The sequence below is a fragment of the Geotrypetes seraphini genome, chromosome 14 (assembly GCF_902459505.1).
Source record: "Geotrypetes seraphini chromosome 14, aGeoSer1.1, whole genome shotgun sequence".
NCBI classification, from domain to species: Eukaryota; Metazoa; Chordata; class Amphibia; order Gymnophiona; family Dermophiidae; genus Geotrypetes; species Geotrypetes seraphini.
Window position 1 is genome coordinate 41,735,157 of NC_047097.1, and position 14,221 is coordinate 41,749,377.

The 14,221-nt window shown below is 40.6% G+C and overlaps 2 protein-coding genes across 4 annotated transcripts in view; one reads left to right on the forward strand and one right to left on the reverse strand.

The window, feature by feature from the left end:
- Positions 1 to 14,221, reverse strand: part of LARP6 (La ribonucleoprotein 6, translational regulator) — a 34,181-nt gene that overhangs the window by 16,978 nt on the left and 2,982 nt on the right. The window contains exon 1 of one of the 2 annotated variants that reach the window (XM_033919766.1): positions 4,333 to 4,877. The exons of the other annotated variant lie outside the window; for it this stretch is intronic. Within the exon in view, the coding sequence (XP_033775657.1) occupies positions 4,333 to 4,847 (515 nt within the window). The 5' untranslated portion in view covers positions 4,848 to 4,877. Of the gene's footprint in view, positions 1 to 4,332; positions 4,878 to 14,221 lie in introns of those variants that run through there. 2 annotated transcript variants of the gene reach the window in all.
- Positions 4,918 to 14,221, forward strand: part of LRRC49 (leucine rich repeat containing 49) — a 262,562-nt gene continuing 253,258 nt past the window's right edge. The window contains exon 1 of one of the 2 annotated variants that reach the window (XM_033919763.1): positions 4,918 to 5,042. The gene's annotated coding sequence lies outside the window, so the exon portion shown is untranslated. Of the gene's footprint in view, positions 5,043 to 5,093; positions 5,175 to 14,221 lie in introns of those variants that run through there. The other variant, XM_033919761.1, reaches the window with a different exon arrangement.

Below are 14,221 nucleotides of genomic sequence, written 5' to 3' on the forward strand. Positions count from 1 at the left end.
AAAAACTTCCTTGCATTTGTTTTGAATCTATCTCCCTTCAGTTTCTCCGAATGCCCCCTCGTACTTGTTGTCCCCTTCAGTCTGAAGAATCTGTCCCTATCCACCCTCTCTATGCCCCTCATGATCTTGAAGGTCTCTATCATATCTCCCCTGAGCCTCCTTTTTTCCAGAGAGAAGAGCCCCAGCCTATCCAACCTCTCGGCGTATGGGCAGTGTTCCAGCCCTTTTACCAGTTTCGTTGCTCTCCTTTGGACTCTCTCAAGTACCGCCATGTCCTTCTTGAGGTGCGGCGACCAATACTGAACGCAGTATTCCAGATGTGGACGCACCATCGCTCGATGTATGAGGAGAGACTGGAAGCCCTGAATATGTATACCCTAGAGGAAAGGAGGGACAGGGGAGATACGATTCAGACGTTCAAATACTTGAAGGGTATTAACGTAGAACAAAATCTTTTCCAGAGAAAGGAAAATGGTAAAACCAGAGGACATAATTTGAGGTTGAGGGGTGGTAGAATCAAAGGCAATGTTAGGAAAGTCTACTTTACAGAGAGGGCGGTGGATGCCTGGAATGCGCTCCCGAGAGAGGTGGTGGAGAGGAAAATGGTGACCGAGTTCAAAGAAGCATGGGATAAACACAGAGGATCTAGAATCAGAAAATAATATTAAATATTGAACTAAGGCCAGTACTGGGCAAACTTGCATGGTCTGTGTCTGTATATGGCCGTTTGGGGGAGGATTGGCTGGAGAGGGCTTCAATGGGATGAAGTAGGTTTTAACGGAGATTTCGGCAGTTGGAATCCAAGCACAGTACCGTGCAGAGCTTTGGATTCTTGCCCAGAAATAGCTAAGAAGAAAAAATTTAAAATTGAATTAGGTTGGGCAGACTGGATGGACCATTCGGGTCTTTATCTGCCGTCATCTTCTATGTTCTATATTGAGGGCTGAAATCCAGTTGGGTTTTCAGGTTTCCCCAATGAATATACATGAGATCTATTTGCATGCACTGCTTTCATTGTATGCTAATAGATCTCATATATATTCATTGGGGAAAGCCTGAAGACCCGACTGGATTGCGGCCCTCAAGGAGGGACTTTGACACCCCTTGTCTAGAATGAGTAAAAGCTTATCAATGCTGACAGTAAGTTAGTATGAATCCCTTTACCATTCAATTTTATACAGTCCTAGTTAGCACACAGCCAGTATTTAAGGAAAATTTTATGTTCCAGTTACAGGTATGAAAGAATGAACGTGGAATGTTTGGGATATAGTAATGCATTTAAACTAGTGTGGAGCCCATTGACTGCATTTATTGAGTCACAATAACTGTCATGTACCTTTCCTTTTATTTGACTTCCTTACACATCCAGGATGGGTGGGGGAGGGGAATGTATTATTGTTTGCTATACTTAATTATCTATATTATTGAAATTAAATATATACTTCTTTTATTACTTGTGGGAAGGAGGGGGGAGAAAATGATTTTTAAAAAAAAAAAATATTTGTGTATTTAAAGTGCGTTCTGTGTAGTGTTTATGTTTCAATTCATTGTATGGCACTGTTAACATTTTAAAATTAATAAAAGATTTATTTAAAAAAAAATTGTTTTAGCGATTATTAAAAGTGATGCAAGAGAAGTTAAAACAAAAAACACACATTTTTTCTAATTAAATATTTAGGGTTCCTTTTATCAAGCCGCGCTAGCAGGGTTAACACATGCGACTTTTCATCACACGTTAACTCCCCGTGCTGGCCAAAAACTACCGCCTGCTCAAGAGGCTAGCGCTTCCCGCAGTTTAGCACGCACTATTCGCGGTTTGATAAAAGGAGCCCTTAGAATTTTTTTGCAGCTGTGAATCTGTGTTCAGCATGGCATGCACATGAAGACTATGAGGTGTGTCATGAAAGGGGAAGGTTTAAGAACTTCTGTACTTAAAGGGAAAAATTACCAGAAAGATACAGTAGAATAACTACACTGTTTCGCTTTAACAATATTTAATGAGGATAATTTCCATTGAGTTCAGAGTTCAGCAACCCCCAATCATTTTGGAGCATTGGTTCACATGCTAAACAAGCAGCAGTGAACGTGAAAAAAACTCCCCTTTCTTCCCTTAGGGCAAGTCAAGCTAAACCAGTGGTCTCAAACTTGAGGCCCTCGGTATGTTTATCATAATCACAAAAGTAAAATAAAACAGTTTCTTGATCATATGTCTTTTCAGCTATAAATGACAATATTATTATTAAGACTTAGCCAAAAGGAAAGATTTATAAACTATAAAGAGTTTTACCTCATGCAAAATAGTCATTTCTTTAATAAGAAATTAATTATTTTTTCTGAGGCCCTCCAAGTACCTCCGAATCCAAAATGTGGCCCTGCAAAGGGTTTGAGTTTGAGACCACTGAGCTAAACCACCCCTTCTCAGATGGAGCTGTCAAAAAAACAAACAAACCCCGCTCAGTGTTAAATTTAGTCAACTGTCTTGAACACTAAAGTTTGGATGCACCAAATACCCAGGTTAATTAAAAGCCCCATTACACTTTATTTAGAGGCCTACTCAGACTTCGGAGGGAGGGAGAGACTGCCCCCCTCCCTGCAATCCTGCCATTATGGGTACTACTAGCATCTTAAAACCAGCCCTGACCCTGATCTTTCTTAACAAGAGATACCGATATCCACAAGAAGTGGCTTCTTGATTACTGGGCTTGAGCCTGCTATCTACCTGCTGCCCACTGATGAAAGGCAAATTTCTAAGATTAAGTCTGTCCCATAACTAGAAATAGGGAGAAAAACTGGTAATGCTCCAGAGGCCATACCAAATATCCTCCCCCTCCCCAAAACAAAACCACTAATGATTTCAAGAGATTACGTTACAAGTGTAATTTTTTCACCAGAGGTATTTACGTTAGTGGGGTGCTTTTTTTTTTTTTTGGGGGGGGGGGTATATATAGCGCTTTGTTCGATTAGTATCTGATAAGTCGTTCCTGGCTGAGATATTACATTACATTATATTACATTAGTGATTTCTATTCCGCCTGTACCTTGCAGTTCTAGGCGGATTATATCAAAAGATAACTGGACATTTCCAGGAAAATTACAGTCTAAGGAGCTGGTTACATAATAGAGTTTTAGAGGAGAAATTACAAGATGGGTAGCGAACATAGAAGATATTACAAGATGAGTAGAAATCAGAAGAAAACTGGACATTTACAGGGAAGTTACAATTTAGGGGACTGGTTTCATAGTTGAGTCTTTGAGGAAAAAGTGCAAGATGAGTAGGGAAGGACAAGGGGAGAGTTAAGATAACTGGATAAATTTTTTGAAAAGCAGGGTTTTGATTTCTTTTCGAAATGATTTGAAGTCGCTTGTGGCTGTCAGCAAGTTAGTGATGGAGGGGTCTAGTTTCGCTGCCTGCGTAGCGAGTAGGTTGTCATACATCTTCTTGCGCCGAGTACCTTTGAATGGAGGGTAGGAAAATGGGGTCAGAGTTCTCCTTTGTCTGGTTGTAAGGTTCCGATTTAGGCAATTATTCACGTCTAGAAACCCTGCAGCTGGCCCAGCCTGTGCTAAAACTATACCCATTCCTAGAGAAAGAATTAGACAGGAACGACTTATCAGATACTAATCTAACAAAGCGCTATCAGAATCTAGCAAGATGCGCTATATCAGTTGGAAAAGATAACGGGTTTTTGTAGGAGAGCTAATGACGCACCCAGAAGCAGGGATCACCATCCCTTTTACTCCTGCGTACCTGACTCACAGTGCCTCGAGGGAGGGCGGGCACCTCCCCCTCCTCGCGCTTCTAGCCCCTCAGGGACCCGCCTCCCCGAACCATTTCTCCTCGTTGCCGAAGACTAGACACGCTTCTTCCGAAAGCCAGTTAAGCCCAGCCCCAGGTTTCCCGCTAAGCCGTCACCCCCTCAAGGCCAGGATCTGATGCAATGTCTGGCTGCCAGTAACGCATCAGAACGGAGCAACGCAGCCTCCGCTCTGGGATCGGACCTTACTGAGTCTTGTAGGCAGCCTAAACGGTACTGGGAACTGTCCACCAATATTTCACAACTCCCTCCCCCCCCCCCCCCCCAAGGCAGACGAATGTGCCTGTAGGAGGCGTTTAAACGGTATCGAAAGCTCAGAGCTACTTTTGTTTTTATGACAGCGGGTGGAAATGACCCTTCGTGGACACTATCAAGAAATTTACCCAAATATTGGGGGATGGTCAAGCTATTATCGTTATCTTGGAGGCTCCCGTCGATTACTATAATTCACCATTTATTTGTATAAGTTAGAAAGAGTGAGCTAGCTTAAGACCTTAACTAAGCAGAAATCACATACCTGTGTCTATCGCATCTACCGGAGTCATCCTCGCTGCAACTCCCCCCTTCCGCCGCATAGGGCAGCTGGATCTGGTCCTCTTCCACCTCTTCAATGGCTACCGTGATCTGCACCCGGGCCACCCCGGGACACGCAGCACTGGCGGCCGGCTCGTCCAGACGCAGGGCAGCGCAACCCGAGCCAGCCACCTCGGGCTGGGGCATGATGACGCGGGCGACTCTGCTCTCCTCCACTACCGCCGCCGCCATGGGCTCGGGAGACTTGGGACCGTGCGAGCGCAGGCTCCGGGGAAGCAGCAGAGCGCCCAGCGCGCGCCCCAGCCAGCGCCACACGACCGCCCAGAGCAGCGACTGAAGCATCCCTCCCGCCGAGCCTTTTCTACGGGCCGCCACTGCCCGCCCGTTGTTACGAGCCCGGGGATTGGACGACGGCTGGCCAGCCCAGAGTAGGTCTTGCACGGGGAGAGGCAGTAGGAACAGCCAGCAACGAAGGGAGAGTTTTAACAAGGCGTGCATGCTGGGGGGCCGAGGAGAGCTAGTTCAGTGCTCGGCTAATTAACTAGGCCTGTGCATTAACGGCTTACGAATTGAAAAACGCTGTGGTATAATGCAATCAGCTAGAAAGCATCAGGGAAACCGAACCCCCATCGCTCGACAACTTCCTTATCGAGTTTTCTACATCTGCCAAATCCAAAACTAGCCTGCCTTGAGGTAGGATTGAGGGCTTAATGCCACTTACAACCAAGACATAACAATAAATAAAGCAAATAATAGCAGAAGGCTTGTTCCTTCATACTCAGCTGTGGGGAGTATCCAGCCGAGAAGGCATTGGCGTGGAAAAACGTGGGTATACGTTTCCTGTTACTAAGAATCATTGTTCTATATTCCATAGGATTGATTTCTCTGTGTCCTACTGTTTACAAGATGAATGCATAAAAGTCACTCAGGTGGCTTGTTGATCTTTCTCTAGCGTTCCTGTGCAGAGATAAACCATCACTATTATACTTAAAGGCACTCAAGTTATATATATTAGATAAAGGGGCAATAATATCTCATTAACTCCAATATATAAGGTCATAAACATCTCCTTCACTTCAAACGTTTCAAAATCACACTGTCCTCAGCGAGGACACCTCCCCACTCAGCATACGGTCATGATGGGCGGCTTTACACCTCAACTCCTCATTGGATCATATTCATTTAATAAATTTTTACTTTTTTTTTTTCATTTTTTTAAAACCTTCTGTTTTTCTTAAATATCTACTAAAGGTAGTTTACTTAGCTTTATTAGCTCAACTTCTGGTCTCAATTCTCAGAACGGGGGCTAACCGACATGTTTCACCCATGTGTTTTATAACGGTTTCCTCAAGGTTATCACTCCCCATAACTCACACTCCAATGACGAGTTGAGGATCGTGTGATTTTGAAACGTTTGAAGTGAAGGAGGTGTGCATATATAGGGTTTATGACCTATATATATAAATCATCACGGCATTTAACAACACCCCCTCCCCATAATTCATACATTTATCTGAAGTAATCAGTTTGTAAGTTGGGCTTTACCAGAATGACGAAAGCCAGAATTAATACAATAATTTATACCCTGGGGCAATTTCTCCAAAGAGGTTATTTTTGCACATACAGTACTATGAATTTTACTCCTATGCCTGGGTAGGTGAAGTATGATCTCAAGTCTCTCAAATTTAGGGCTCCTTTTACGAAGCCGCGTTCGCTGCTACCGCCTCCTCTTGAGCAGGTGGTAGTTTTTTGGCTAGCGCGGGGGTTAGCGCGTGATAAAAAGTCACGTGCGATAAAGCCACTAACGCGACTCATGATCTTCATTCTGGAATTAGATATGATTAGGTAATTTACAGAGGTGTGCTTGAAAGTTTTTTTTTTTTTTTTTTTTTACAAGCCTGCAGAAAGACCTTAAGAAACTGTAAGACTGGGCATCCAACCACCAGAAAAAAAAATTAATTTGGATATAAATGCAAAGTGATGCACATTGGGAAGAATAACCCAAATCACAGTCACCAGATGCTTGGGGCCACTGAAAGAGCCATAACCCATGATTATTATATTGCCTCTGTATTACTCCATGGTGCAACCCTAACTTGAGTATTGCATTCAGTTCTGGTCACTGTATCTAAAAAAGATAGTGATATTAGAAAAGGTTCTAAGCAGAGTGACCAAAATGATAAAGGGGATGAAACTCCTCTCATATGAGGAAAGGCTAAAGAGGTTAAAGCTCTGTAGCTTGGAGAAGAGACCAGAGGACACTAAATGGACACTACAGAGGACCAGAGGAATTACATGGGAATACTTTAAAAAAAAAAAAAAAAAAAAAAGCAAATATTTTTTTCATTCAAAGAATCGTTAAGCTCTGGAACTCATTGCCATTGGATGCGGTAACAGCGGTTAGTGAAGCTGAATAGAAAAGGTTTGGAGATGTTCCCACAGAGGAAATGTCCATAGTCTGCTATTGAAACAGACATGGGAGAAGCTACTGATTGTTCTGGGATTAGTAGAACATAAGAATTGCCGCTGCTGGGTAAGACCAGTGGTCCATTGTGCTCAGCAGACTGCTCACGGGGCGTGCCCTGAGTCTAGCCTTACCTGCGTACGTTCTGGTTCAGCAGAAACTTGTCTAACTTTGTCTTGAATCCCTCGAGGTTGTTTTCCCCTATAACAGCCTCTGGAACATTGCTATTATTTAGGTTTCTGCTAGGTACTTGTGACCTGGATTGGCCACTGTGAAGATGAGATACTGGGTTAGATGGACCACTGGTCTGACCTAGTATGGCTATTCTTATGTTCACTTCCTGTTTCTGCATTGATAGCACTGGTCAGAGGGAAAGCTTCAGATCAGGCTGCAGGCAGGATGTATGCAATGCTTCTGCTGCCAAGGAGTAACAGAAGGTAGACCGGGGGGGGGGGGGGGGGGGGGGGGGTGTGCTGGTGATGTTGAATTTGTGTATGGGGAGGTAAGATGCTGGATTGTGCCAAGGACAAGGGTTGGGGGTAGAAAAGAACAGAAGAGATATTTGGAAAAAAAGACATTGCAAGGTGTCTAATTTTTTAAATCACAATTAATTATTACATTAATTGCATAGTTAACTGCAATTAACTTGCAATCCTACTAACAACATATGTTTGGTGCTCTATCTACACCAAAATTTTCAAGCCATGTCAGAAGAACAGGCAGCTTCTGACAGACATTTTTTTTTAAAAATCCATACATGCAAACATATCCAAGAAAGTAGACTGATTTAGTTCCAAGTGGAACTCCTTCTCATTAACATAAACTAAAAATAGCTTTTCATTTGCATTTTCCATGTAAATGTTTAATTATTTTTGAAATGAATAGATACCTGTTCTATGACCTGAAACAGCTAAAAGCTTTTTTGGAAAACAAATGTGTAGTAACGGTTCCGAGGGAGGTAGACAGAAAAAGGAAGTTATAATTGATATTTGTCTAGGTCTCCTGATTTGCTTTGTAACTGATTATGCTTTATTGATGCCTTTTTCCTAAATTTCCTCTCATTAGATTGTGGGCTTATAGGGAATTATATTGTTTAAATTTGAATCAGAATATTCTGGAAAAAAAAAAAAATTCTTCTTTTGTTAAAATATGTTAGCAATTGAATTCTATTTCCTGATGCATGTAAATGCGATTTATTTTGAAAATATGATAAATAAAATAAAAAACTAAGCAAACCCCCCCCCCCCCTAAAGATAGCAAAATATAGAACACTACTGGTATATCTGAACAAATTCTACTTGTCAATCTTACACTAGTAGCCTTGAAACTTACTGCTGTATAACATGGCTAATAAAACAAAACCGCACATTAGTGTGATGTAAATATTTTCTACCTGCCTGTAAACTTTACAAATTACAGATAAAATGCAAAGTGGAAACCTGATCTTGACAATCCCCCCCACCCCAAAAAAAAAAAAAAAAAGGAACCCATCAAAACAAAGTTTTGCCATAGACCAATTTATGATGAATGGACAAAATAATTTATATCTCTGCAGCCAGGGGCTTGTTTTTACTGTGTCCAGGTAATTTGAAATGCAGCTTACTGGAAAGGTTTTAGCCTTGGCACAAATGTTATATTAATTCCTCTCTCCTCTTCTGGAAAAACTAGACACAGAAATGATAAAGGGGACCTTTTACTAAAGTGCACTTTTGAATGCATCACTAAAATAAGACTTTTATTTGCAGGTTGTGTGCGAATATGTTTAGTGTGTAGCAACTGTATATAATGAACGTGAGAGAACTTAGGACCAGATTCTATAAATAACGCAGATGCCTTGTTTTGCCTAATTTTAAAAAATTAACTTTCACATGGATTTAATTGGTTAAATGGTATGGTAATTGACCAAGCCATTAAAAACAGATTACAAAAATTATTTTAATTGATAATTGAACTTATGCATAGATATCTCTGAGGTGCCTACCAGAAAAGTAGTCATGGTTAGGGGCGGAGAATAGGCATGGTAAATTTAGGCTTTGCTAGGTGTCTAAGATAGGTGCTGGTTGTCTAATGTACTGGCGTTTATCCCTAGGATGCCTAAGTCCCCTTAAGCCAGGGGTAGGGAACTCCAGTCCTCAAGAGCCATATTCCAGTTGGGTTTTCAGGATTTCCCCAATGAATACGCATTGAAAGCAGTGCATGCAAATAGATCTCATGCATATTCATTGGGGAAATCCTGAAAACCCGACTGGCATACAGCTCTCGAGGACCGGAGTTCCCTACCTCTGCCTTAGGCTCTACTAGGCATGTTTCTATAAAGGACGCCTAGTGGTTGATTGACAACCACACAGACCGGTGCCTAAGTCAGGCGCAGTTACGTACCATTTATAGAATCAGGCCTTCACTGCTTCCTATTTAGGAGACACTAATTGCTCCTGTATTAAGTGTGCTAATCAAAACACACTATCTGAATAATGCTGCCACTGCCATTTCCCGCCATTGCAAGTCTCCTCCATAGAAATATTTTAGAAAAATAAATAATGTTTGCACTTTAACAAATTTTGTGGTAAGCCTTTTTCTGTGTGCTAAGCACGCATTAGGGCTTTAATTGGTACAGTAAAGCCGGTACTTAAGAAACCAGATTTGGACAGAGAGCATATGGGTAACTATATTCCTTTATAGCCAGGGTAATGGAGAAAGCTGCACTGCCCCAGTTAGAGAATGACTGTCTGGATAAAAATCAATTTGAATTTAGAAAGAACCATGGTGTAGAGCCATTGTTGGTAACTAGGAATGAATTATGCCTAGGAAATGATCAAGGGAATTGCTTTTGCATGACTTCCTTAGACATTTCCGCTGCGTTTGATTCCCTTGCTTCTGAATTGTTGTTATGGAGATTTGGGGATTGTAGGAACAGTGTGGGAATGGTGAAGAACTTATGTGCATGACAGAAGAGCAGGACTTGGGTGTGATTGTATGTGATGATCTTAAGGTGGCCAAATAGGTTGAAAAAGGTGACAGCGAAAGCTAGAATGATGCTAGGTTGCATAGGGAGAGGTATGGCCAGTAGGAAAAAGGAGGTAGTGATGCCCATGTATAAGACAAGACTTCATTTAGAAGCTTCCTGTTCAGAGCACTGCCTCTGTCGGCTGGCCACTGCTGCTTTAGGTTTCACCGGGGACGGGGTGATGATCACTGAATTGGCAAGTCTAATTTTTTTGTTGAACAAATCGATTCAATTCGGCAAATTGGGCAGCACTAAAGCAGACAACTCTTCACATGCAACATCTTCCCACTCTGCCCTCATTTGGTATCTCTCCCTCTCTATCTCAAACCCAAATCTCCAGCAATTATCCCTCATTCTCAAACTCTTTAACCCCACTTCCAGCTTGCAGAGGGACAGAAATTTCACCCATCCGCACAACTAATCTTGTCCATTTCAACCCCTACCCATAACCTTCAGAAGTATTTGATTTAATTATGCTACTGAAGTACATCAGAGAATCTGGCAGAGACCCACTTACGATGTATGCGTTTGTCCCAATTCATATTTCCAAATAAAGCCGCTTTGTTAATTTGGAAATATTAATTGGGAAGAATACATACTTTGTAAATGGGTCTCTGCTACAGCCTCTAATACGTTTTGTATATGTAAGGGTTCTCAATTTAATCATCCCTAAAGTAATGCTGCATTACTTTGAACCACAAATTTGTATTCACTCTAATTGACAGCATTTTTCACTGCATCAAAATATAGAAACCTTCATGCAAGCAAGGCAGATTATATATAAAGAGAAAAAAAATTCAAAAGAAAAAAAGCAGAAGAAAAATTAAGTTATTACATAGTACAACTGCTTAAAGTAAATACGTGTACCAGAATGAACCAAGGGAAAACATAAGATCAGCCCTACTGGGTCAGACCAATGGTCTATCTAGCCCAGTAGCCTGTCTTCACAGTGGCCAAACCAGATCACTAGTACCTGGCAAAAATCCAAATAGTAGCAACATTCCATGCTACAAATCCAGGGCAAGCAGTAGCTTCCCCCATGTCCGTCTCAATAACATACTATTGATTTTTCTTCCAGGAAATTGTCCAAACCTTTCTTAAAACCAGTTATGTTAACCACTCTGATCACAACCTCTGGCAAGACATTTCAGAACTTTATTCTCCGAGCGAAAAAATATTTCCCTGTAACTTCATTAGTCTTTGTAATTTTTGATGGAGGGAGGGATGAGTGTTGTCAGGACCGGCTGTCATGGATGTTGGACCCATAAGTGTGTGTGGGGGGAGGAAGGGACATGAAAGGCAGGGGAGATGGATGGATGCTGGACTCATGGGGGGGGGGAAGGGAGGGAGAGAAAGTGACTCAGAAAGAAGGGAAGAACAGATGCTGTACAAGAGAGGGGGGGATGATAGAGTGAGGTGGAAATGGAGACAAAACTATTTTTACCCTAACTCTTAAGCAACCAGAAAGTACAGTTATCCGGCATCCACCAATCCCAAGGGTGCCAGATAACTGAGTCTACTCTATTCAGTGAGCCAAAAGTGCCAAACACTGTTAGGAAAAAAGCCACCTGTGATGTTCAGACCATCTTTATGGAATCACTTGAGGGAGTGGGGAAAGGAGGAAGGAAAGATGGGGTCTCGTATTCAGATGTTACAACTAAACCTGTTTTCTCTGTTTACTGTTCGGCCTGCCCAGATTGTGGCTGGCAGTCATAGGAAAGTAGAAGTGAAACAGATGTATATTGTTTGACATTTCTTGCATCATTTAGTAGATTTATTTAGCATTACAGAGAGACGTTTTCATTCTCAGGCTGAAAATGGTTGATGTGTTTATTGTATTGTTAACTAACCTTTCAAGAAAATTAAGCTTTTATTATTAATGGCGCAAATAGGACCAATAATACAAAACTCCATATGCTACCTGGACAAATCTTTCCATCCTAGGCAAACGTTAACTGATTAAGTCTATTCATAGGTTATCTTAGTATTGAATGATACCCAGTTAGTAAAATTACTGTTCTGAAGTTAATTGCAGTAAGAGAAATAGCTTATTGCCCCAGGTACATTAGATAGATTGTAAGCCCACCAGGACAGACATAACAGAGCATAATACTTATAGAAACGTTACCAAAAAGTTCTAAAAGATTATAAACATTACAAAAGATTATAAACGTTAAACATAATCGTATATTTGAATGAGTCAGCAAGTCAGGTATTTGGAGAAAAGATAGGTTTTTAGCTTTTTCTAAAATGTCTGTAAGAAACAGCTGTGAGCAACAATGATCGAAATTCTTTTGCATGAGATGCTAAAGAGTGATTTAGGAATTTTTTGCTTTTACAACCTTTTACAGAAGGGAAATTAAACAGAGCATGAGTTTTTCTACTGCATTTGTACGTAGCTATGGAAAAACTATTAGCCAGATAAGTAGGGGCTGCACCATATAAAATCCTTTTAACAAAAACAGCCCAGCTTGAACAATACCCAAGCTTCCACAGGCAACCATTGCAATTCGCAATAAAATAACATAGCATGATCGTATCTCTTCATTCCGTAAATCAATCTAACTGCTGTGTTCTGTGTCAATAATAATCTCAATAATTCCTTCTTAGTAACTGATAAATAAGCAATATTGTAATAGTCAAGGAGACTCAACAGTAATGACTGGTCCAATAATTTAAAGGCTGAAAATTCAAAATAGGGTCTAATTGTTCGTAGGCTCCATAAAGTAAAATAACTTTTACGTACAACAGCATCTATCTGGGTTTTCATTGTAAGATGTTGATCTAATCCAATTCCTAAAATTTTAATTGTTGGATGGATTGTATAAGATGTTTAAAGTATATTGATGGAAAGTTTATGAAAAATTTTGATAGGAGATGCTACAAAGAACTTTGTTTTATCAGAATTAAGCTTAAGGGGGTTCTTTTATCAAGCCGCACTAGCGAGGTTAGCACGTTGGACATTTCATCACGCGCTAACCCCTGTGGCAGGCTAAACAACTAACACCTGCTCAATGCAGGCATTAGCGGTTAGTGCGGCAGGCAGTTTAACGCACGTTAAACCCCTACCGCAGTTTGATAAAAGGAGCCCTAAGTTTGAATTGCTGCATCCAAAAATTCATCCTTTCGATTAGTCTCAATTTGAGTAGTAATCTGAGATAGAACTGAATTACAAGGTAAAACTATTGTGATGTCATCAGCATAACTGAACAGTCTTATATCCAGATTGCTTAGGCATGAACCTAGTGATGAAAGGTAGACAATAAATAATGTAGGTGATAGTGGAGATCCTTGAGGCACATAACCTTTTAAGTCTAAGGAATTGACTGTAGGGTAAATTTCTTTTCAAAGGACGTTGATGAAAACTTGAGTAGTGTAGATAATTGTTTTTTATAAATAGTAGTATGAAACCCATAACGTTCTTTAGATATCATAATGTCAAGAAACGCTATGTGTTGATGATGAAATTCCATTTTAAATTTTAAATTCTGATCGCATGTATTCAACCATTCTAAAATAGGTGGAGTTTGGGAATGCTTCCTTTCCATAGGATAAAAATATCGTCTATATATCTTTTGTATAATCTTACCTCATCTTGAAATGCGTGTGTGGTAAGAAACTTTTCTTCAAAATCTGCAACGTACAGATTGGCAATATCAGGAGCCATAGAGGCCCCCTTAGCTGTACCTTTAATTTGTAAATAGAACTTGTCTAAAAAGCAGAAATAATTTTGCATGAGTGCTATAGTTGCCACAGTTATGATGAACCTATTGGGTATGCGTTCGGAGGGATCCCTTTTGCTCAATGTTCTCTCAATAACACTTATTGCTTCCATTTGGGGAATATTCGTGTAGAGGGATTCGATGTCAAGAGTGACAAGGACAACTTCTGTGAGGTCTCCATCGAATGCATCCAAAGTATTAATCATATGAGATGAATCACGAACATATGAGGGTATCAAAGGAACATGTGGACGTAAGAAGAAATTTGTGAAGTCAGACAGTGGTTCTAAGACAGATCCATTTGCTGATATGATTGGCCTCCCTGGGGGATCTACCAGTGTTTTATGAATTTTAGGCAAAATATATATGGTTGGTATTATAGGGTGTTCATTAATCAAGAACTGCTTTTCTTTTAAGGTAATATAACCAGTGCTAAACGCTGTATTGACTAATTCTTTTATATCCTCCATTAGGTGAGGCGTAGGATCACTGTCTAGAGGCCTGTAGAATGTAACATCTTTGATCTGTCTGTGGATTTCTTGAACGTATTTTTCTCTATCCATGATTACTATCCCACCTCCCTTATCTGCTGGTTTAATGACAATATCATTATTTTTCTTAAGTTCATCAATAGCTTTAACCACTAAATGATCCATATTTTGTTTATGTTTAACATATTTAT